General features: G+C 50.5%; 1 protein-coding gene across 1 annotated transcript; it reads left to right on the top strand.

Annotated features, from left to right (window-relative positions):
• Positions 1 to 3711: 3711 nt before the first annotated feature.
• OTOP2 (otopetrin 2) lies at positions 3712 to 8206 on the top strand. Its single transcript, XM_062506421.1, has 6 exons — positions 3712 to 4108; positions 4566 to 4702; positions 5312 to 5370; positions 6010 to 6143; positions 6580 to 7469; positions 8036 to 8206. Exons 1-6 carry the CDS (start codon positions 3712 to 3714, stop codon positions 8204 to 8206), a joined length of 1788 nt encoding a protein of 595 aa, XP_062362405.1.

Here is an 8206-nt window from a genome sequence, read left to right as displayed (position 1 = left end):
GGTGCGAAGGGGTCCCCGGGCCAGCACATGGGTGCCCAGGGTGTCCAGAGCATGGGCACGGCAGCGGGGCAGGGGCAGCCTCGCACAGCTCCGCGTACCCGGACACCTGAGAAGTCCTGGCCAGGGAGGCAGGAGCGGTTCCAAGCCCGGCCAGCCGGGCTCCACAGCGCTTCCCCTGGGTCCTAAGCATCCTCCGGCCCCGGCGGCTCCTCGTAACGCGCACCAGCTCCCACGGCGCATTAAAAGCTCCAATTAAGCAGCAACGCTCTGCTGGGCTCAGCACGGGGTCACATAGCAGCAATTCACCAGGTTTAAGTGTCCCCAAAGCAGAGCAGGCTGTCAGAAAGGCTGCTGGGTTGTGTCGTGCCCTATTCCATAGCTACCCCATCCCAAGCAAAGGGCAGCCAGAGAAGGAACAGTGGGTCAGTGGAGCACATGCCCCATGGCCTCCAGTCACAGCCCTGTCAGAGATGGGACCTGGAGAGATAATCCTACCCTGTGTGGAGTTGGCTGAGAGCAGTTTGGTGACTGATTTCAAAGTATTACCGGGGGTGTTCACAGCCCAGCTTTTCCTCACTAAAAAAATAAAATTTTATTTATTTATTTATATCTGTCCCTAGTGTCGCTAGGAGGACAACAGCAGACCAGTCACCATCCCGGTCCCCCATCGCCCCTGCCCATACCCACACAATTCTGCTTTCTAAGGAACTGCACAACAAACTGTGGAAGGGGAATCTGATAAACCAAGGAAACTCAAAAGGGCTGGAAATATTCCCTTCCTCACCTCTTTTCCCTCTCTGGAGACTAAAAACCAACCCGCTAACCCTGTGTGTAACTCGGTACTCCACTGCATTATGCAGGCGGTGCAGTGCTTGCCCTCTTGTGTCTTTTATGCTGACACAGAATTCCCGGCAGGTGAGACCCTCGGGGAGATGGACAGCCCCAGGCGATGTCTCCAGCACAGCGTTCCCGGCTCCCGGGCACCCTCTGCTGTCGGAAAGATGGAGCCAAGCCTGGTGACCGAAGCACGAATCTGTCCCAGTACATTACACCCATGGGTCAATCGATGGATTGAATCCCCTGGGACAGCTGACGTGGAGCAGGGACTTCCTGTTACTCTCTTGTTCATTTTACCTGTAATGTCCTAACTGGGAATGGAGATCTCCAGGGCTGGACTCTGTGCGTGGGACCATGGCCCTGGGACAGGCACAGGGTTTGGAGAGGGTTAAGACAGAGCCACCAGATGGGTGAGAAACGGCAGGAGAGTGGAAAAATGGGGAAAGACTGTAAGACAACATCAGGGGGGCTTGGCAGGCAATGAGCAGAGAGGACTAAAACAGTGAGAAAGACAGCTTATTTATAAGGAAAAAAAATGCAGAAACATAGGAGGGTGGCCCTCGCCAGGTGCTAGGTGCACCCACGCAAGCTGCTGTGATTAATCCTTGGGTGACTGACACGGTGTCAGCATCCTGGCTGCCCGGGGACACCTGGAAGTGCATCAGAGCCAAGGTGTGCTCCCTGCGGGGTTTGCTCACCTCAACAGGTTCCTTTGCACCTCCGGGGCAAGTCCTGATGGGATGTAGTAGCCACTGAGGATTTTGTTGCTGGGATCCTTGCAGGTGAAAAGCAGTGCAGTAACGTCTGCAATTCATTACCGAAGTTTTTAATGATTCTTGTGTTGTTATTAATTAAATTTGTTGGCTGCCAGGGGGACTGGGAGCATTGCCCGAGGCAGTAAACACTCTTTCCTCTATTGCTGGCTGGTAAGGACAAAAGAGGCAAGGTAAACCAGCACGTTTAGCCCGAGGGGCCTCTGAACCTCTGACCTCTGCAAAACATTATTATCAGCTCGGATTTACTTCTGGGAGGCCTGGGCTTCCCCTGAGAAAGGCTGCAGACTGAGAAAAGCTCAGCCACTTCCCAAAGGAATCCTTATGGCTCAGCAGAGGCCAGGCGGGGCAGAGCTGGTGCAGCTGGTGGCAGCACAGGGGGGACACATGGAGCTCTCCCTGGGCTGGAGAGTGGGTCCTGAGCTCTCCTTCCCCATCCCACACAAGTCAGTTTGGTGCTGTACCTGCAGTGCAGCAAGAAGGACACAAGCAGGCAGGAATGAGACTGAGAAAACACACAGCAAATGGCCCCAGCTCTGTGCTTGCCCTGGCTGGGGAAAGCAGCAGAGACATCTCCAGAAGGGGCATTTCAAGGACTAGAAATTTTCCCCATCCACCCAGAACTGCCATGGGACTCCTATAGCTCCCCCACAAAACATAGCTGGGCGAAAGGGACCTTGAGCAGAAGCTGTCCCCTTACCAGACAAACATTTAAATCATATCTTCCCTGTGGTTTGTGACACAGTTACTCCTTGGGAGGAGAGGAGTTAAGGTCCTGAGGTCCAGAGAAAGGTGATCCCACCCTGAAAAAGCAAAGGCAGCACGTCAGCAAAGGAGAGCAAATTCCGGTCCCTAAATCCTGCCCTTTTCTAGTGCTAAACCTTCCTCGTTGATGACACCATGGGTGGGAAAGGATTGAGTTACCAGTGGCACTGAACAGGTACAAATGCAAATTTCTTCCTTTTCCTCAAGAACCTTCGAGGCATGGAGTGGACTGATTTGAATAGAACAGGGTGGGGCACAATGTTTAGTGTGCTCCAGTAAGCAGAAAGCCAAGCCCAAAATCATCACCGAAGATAAGTTCATCATCTAAACCATCACCTTTCAAGGGAAGAGACCTCATGCATGTAGGGAGATGGATTTGGTGGATTTGGTGGGGTGGCCTTGCTCTGTGGTGACCATGACCCTATGACCGAGCAGTCCATGCCATGCTTAGCAGTGTTGTCAACTCATGCTCTTGCTAGGTAAATAACCCTTATCTCCTCATCTCTTTCCAGCTTCCCCAAAATCAGCTATTGCACAAAATGGATCACATGAGTTTCTCTGAGAAGCCCATGAAGCCCTGCTGTCAGCTCCAGACATGGTATAAATTACAGAGACGTCCCAACGGGTATAAATTCTTCAACTGACCAAGCTGCAGCAACAGGGAAACTTCTCAGCCTGGCAGGAGCAGAAATTTGGATCCCAGGCAGCAAAACAGGTTGGTGGAATGGCTTTGTTTGAATGGTTAATTCTCTTTGTTTTGGGTTTTTCACTGAGAACCAATGAAATGCCAAACTTGGCACAGGGCTCAGGTAGTTCACACCCTTCCTGCAGGAACTGCTAAAAAATTAGGATGTGATGGTCCAAAGATTCCCGGGGATTTCTTACCTTTCGGTGGCCTGTTCTTCAGCAAGGAAGTATAACAATTTCTCGGAATGTTGAGTGTTTGACATTTAGAATTTAAACCACACTGGCTGTTTGCCCCAGGATATTTGATCCTGTGAGTACTTTTTGGTGCTTTTCCAAATCTTGCGTCAATAAACATATAAATGTTGTGTGACCAATTAGATGTGCTTCATGAAACTGACCTGGGATCTCCCTGAGCAAGAGCATCTTAAGTAAAAAAAGCCTTCAGGGAAGCAGGAATGGAAAGTTTGAAAATGAGCTCATCCCTCTTCTCGCACTCCCTGTCTCAGCCTTTCCTGCTCCTGTGATAAATCCTGTCCTCCTCATCACGTGTCCTGCTTTGGCCCAGTCCTGGGCTGTCCCAAATGCACCTCTCACTCATTGGCCTCTCTCCCCAGCAGCACGGACCCTCAGGCAGAACCTTGGCTGAACCATGACCGAGGAGCCTGGGCGGAAAGACGGCGAGCTCGGACACCCCCACTGCAGCATGGGCTGCGGACACAAGGACGACAAAGCCAGCCTGGCTTCGAGCCAGATAGCATCCTTCAGCCACCAGCCCCCCTCCACTCCTGCCTCCAAGGAAGTGTGGAAAAAGGGCGGCCGCATGTTCTCCATCCTGCTGGCCGTGCACTTGGCCCTGCTGGCCTGCACGCTGGTGAGCAGCGGGGCTTTCGAGAAGATCGCCGTGCACGACTACGATGTCTTCTTCCTGCTGACAGTCATGATGCTGATTGTCATCATCTGGATCATCTTCTACCTCGCCGGCACCTCCCGGTGCCCGGGTGCCATCCTTGGCAAGGACTCCCATGCCGGGCCCATCTGGCTGAGAGGTAAGTGCTGGAGCTGGAGGGGAGATACAGGATGGACAGTTCATGGCAGCATCAGTTATTACAAGAGAAGCAGCAAAGATCTGGGCACAGCCTCTTCCTGCTGATGGACTGGGGCATGGCACCGTGTCCTGCGTCAGGTCAGCTCCTGGTCCCTGAGCTGGACTCACTGCCAGGTCTCCCTGAATCCACAAAGGCTCTTTGTAACTTACAGCAGGATCTCTCCTGCTGCTTCTGCAAGAGCTCTTAGCCCCAGCATACCAGGCTGATTGAAAATCACTTCCAGCCAAAATTATTATGTGATTTTTTTGCTGCCAAGATAATTTGGGTGTTGGGAGAGGAGAAACAGCAGTAGAAGCAAAGCCTCTTCCTGACATTTTGTCTTCTTCCTCTCATCCATCTGCATTAGCCCATGTGTGCGCACATCTGGCCAACCACAGATATTTTTGTTCCCCAACAGGAGGCCTGATCCTATTTGCCATTTTCAGCCTTGTCATGGATGTGTTCAAAATAGGCTATTACTCAAGCTTCTACAGCTGCCTGTCTGCAATCAAAATCATCTACCCCATTGTGCAGGCAATATTTGTGATTGTCCAGGTGAGAGGTTGTGCTCTATCATGGGGAGCGGTAGAGAGACACAGGCACCAGTAGAAGGAGCTCTGATCTCTTAGATTTAGTTCAGCTGTCCCCAAAGCAACTACAAGGGCTCAACTCAGCCCCCACCCAGCCCACATCTTCTGCCTCCAGCCATGACAATTCCCATCTATGGCAGCTCAGCTCACTATAAGGCAGTGATTTAAACTTGTTACCATCCCGTGGCATTTTTGTCACAAACTCTGAGCAGCCCCCAGCCAGCCAGGCCTCCTTTCCCATGAAGAGCAGAGGAGGAGAAGGACAGTCAAGGCAGAGGCTACCTTGCAGTTTGAGTGCCCACACAGAGGATCCCCTGCTCTGGGACAATGCCAGGGAGGGATGAGATCGGAGAGAGACAAATTAGACAGAACAAGGAGTGGCCACGAGCAGAGCAATGGAGCAAAGAAAGAACGTCCAGCAGAGGGCCAGCGATATGAACTAGGCTGAACTCAGATGGACCCAAGCTAAAGGGGCTCCAGCTTGTTCCCTGCCCTGCAGGGACATCCCTCCTTCAGAGAGATGTGCTTTGCTTTCTTGTTTCCGTGGAAATAACTTCTTTTCTTTCCCCTGCAGACATATTTCCTGTGGGTCTCTGCCAAAGACTGCATCCATGTGCACCTGAACGTTACCAGGTGAGCACTGCTGCTCCTTGAATCCCACTGGCCCAGCAGACCTGGGTCCCCACAAGCACTATGTGCTCTTTCACAAAGCTAAGATGTAACCAGGGGATAATCCCTTAATGCTCTCCAGAACTAAACCTGCTCAATCTCCACCTAAACTTAGATCCCGGCTCAAGCTGTGGTTAATGACCTGTGGATCTATCAGGGTTGGGATTCAATTCAAGAATACAAGCATTACTCAAAGCAGATAGTATTAAATAAATAATTATCATAATGATTCATAGTTGACTTTTTCTTCCCTGGGAAGAAAACTATGCAGTGGGCAAGCCTCAGGCTAAAATAAGATCTTGTCTACTTTTGCAAGATTGGATCTACTGGAGACCAATTCTATTAATTCATTCACTATCGAGAAGCTCTTTCAAAATCAATAGTGGGAATCAAGTCTTGCTAATTCTCATGAGCATGGACAAAAAATAGGAAGACAGTGAGGGCAGCAAAGAAAGGATCAAGATTTCCAGCCTGAGCCACTGGAGTCCTCACACCACTTCAGGCAGATGCCATAGTCCCTCTGAGCACACCTAAACCATGGATGGGAGAAACATGGTCTAGAGCCACTGCTTTAATGTAACAAGCCTTCTCCTCCTCCTACAGGTGTGGCTTGATGCTAACGCTGACTACAAACCTGGCAGTGTGGATGTCAGCAGTGACAGATGAGTCTGTCCACAAGGCACATTCAAAGCTGAAGAAAAACATGACAGAGGAAATCTTCAGGTGGCTCCTGAAAGGTAATCTGCCTCTTTGCAAAGCCATCTGGTCCAGGGAGAGATCCCGTCTGGTAGAATTTGTTTCCCAGCAAGTCAGATTTTTTTTTTTAATCCCTTTTCAGAAGGTCTGTTCAGAGCTGTTTTGTTAAAAGCCAGGCCTGGGGGTTCGTTTCCTAACCTCTGTCAGAGAGGAGTCAGAGAGGTGGAAGACTCTGTACAAATGGGATGGGATTGAAGAAGGGTAGGAAAAAGGAAGATTTAACCAAACAGTTAACTTTTTAAGAAAGAACCTGGCACAAAAAAGCTGAGGGTGAAGTGTCCTTGTTTTCAAAGTGGTCACATATTCTTTTGTTCTTTGTCTTGATTTTCACTGACCCCAAACATCCAGTTCTTCAGGGAGAAGTGTTGGCTCCTTGTTTTAATACCCGGGCATCTGTCTGGTTTTGTCTTGTTTCAGTGGGAATGAGAAGCAGCTCAGTTGAAGAATGCAATTGCAACAGCCAAATCTGCCAGATCTTCAAAAATGGTTACTTTTGGCTGTATCCCTTTAACATTGAGTACAGTCTCTTTGCCTCTGCCATGGTCTATGTCATGTGGAAGAACGTTGGACGCTTCATAGACCACCATTCCCACCACATTCAGCGCCTGAAGTTCAGGCTCTTCCGAAGGACCTTCTTTGTAGGCATCATGTTGGGCCTTATCATCCTCGTGAGTGGTTTGGGAGTCCTCATCCTGTATGAGGTGCAGGTAAATTCCAGCACTGAATCCAGCAAGAAGAACCAAGCACTCACCATGTACTACATTTTCAACATTGTTTGTCTGAGCCTAATGTCTCTTGTCTGCATCGGTGGCTCCATCATCTACCGGTTTGACAAGAGGGACATGGACAGGCACAAGAACCCCACCAGGACCCTGGACGTGGCCCTGCTGATGGGGGCAGCCTTGGGGCAATATGCCATTTCCTACTACTCCATTGTGGCCATCGTGGCCAGCACTCCAAGGGACGCTATCAGCGCGCTCAACCTCACCTACGCCCTCCTAATGATCGCCCAGCACACCTTCCAGAACGTCTTCATCATCGAGGGCCTCCACCGGCAGCCCCCCAAGGAGGACTGCAAGCACGAGCCTCACCAGAAGGACCTGTACGGGCTCACCTTTGTCAACATCAACGCAGTGTCCCTGCGGGTGCCCGACACCCGCTGCACCTTGGCCACTGGCACGGCTTCTGGCACGGAAGCCATGCACGCTTCTGACCTCGTGAGGTCCCTCACTGCCCCCAAGAAGATGAACTGGAGGAGGAAGTTCTTGAGGGAGATCTCCATGTTCCTGCTGCTGAGCAATATCATAGTGAGTACATGTAGGGAGAAGAGTTTGTTGGGGAAGGAGAGGGCTACAAGCACAAGGGAGAAGGGTCTGTGATGGAAAGCGGGTGGCCTATGGAAAAACAGTCCTTTCTGTGCCCCTGCTGTACAGAAAGTACATTAGTTATATTTATAAATGCAGAATTCTGATTCCCTTGTTCCCTGAGAAAAACCCCAGCAACTTCCCTGAAGTTAGGACATTTCAGGCTGTATCAACAGACCTGTCACTAATCACCAGAATATCAGACACAAGACATGGGTGCAAGAGAATAATCAGTTTCAGTATTTTTATTGTATACTAGTGGATGTATGGGATAGCTTATAAAAAGCAATAAATTACATTAAGGTGTTCCCTTCACCCCCCCAAAGAAAGGATGTAAAGTAACAAATATCTGGGCTGAAGTCTGGGTTTTATTGAGAAATGGCAGCATATCTCTTCTCAAAACCCATGGCCTAGGAGGTTGCTCCTTTCCCGGGCAGCCGTGGCTGCAGGTCGCTGATGTGCCACACACGTTTCTCACTGCAGTGCTGTTCTCCCATTTCCTCCCACAGCTCTGGATCATGCCAGCCTTCGGTGCCCGGCCCCAGTTTGACAATGACACAGAACTGAACTTCTATGGCGATTCCATGTGGCCGGCCATCGTGGACATTTGCCTGCCCTTTGGGATCTTCTACCGAATGCACGCTGTGGCCAGTTTGCTGGAGGTCTACATCATGTCCTAA

This window comes from Cinclus cinclus, chromosome 20 (genome assembly GCF_963662255.1).
Source record: "Cinclus cinclus chromosome 20, bCinCin1.1, whole genome shotgun sequence".
Lineage (NCBI taxonomy): Eukaryota > Metazoa > Chordata > Aves > Passeriformes > Cinclidae > Cinclus > Cinclus cinclus.
Note: the sequence above shows the minus strand (reverse complement) of the source record. Positions and strands in the feature narration are given on the sequence as shown.

Coding starts and splice junctions, on each gene's coding strand:
- OTOP2 (XM_062506421.1), top strand. CDS start 3,712: ATGACCGAGGAGCCTGGGCGGAAAGACGGCGAGCTCGGACACCCCCAC. Junction 4,109..4,565: donor CGGGCCCATCTGGCTGAGAG/GTAAGTGCTGGA, acceptor GTTCCCCAACAG/GAGGCCTGATCCTATTTGCC. Junction 6,144..6,579: donor CTTCAGGTGGCTCCTGAAAG/GTAATCTGCCTC, acceptor GTCTTGTTTCAG/TGGGAATGAGAAGCAGCTCA.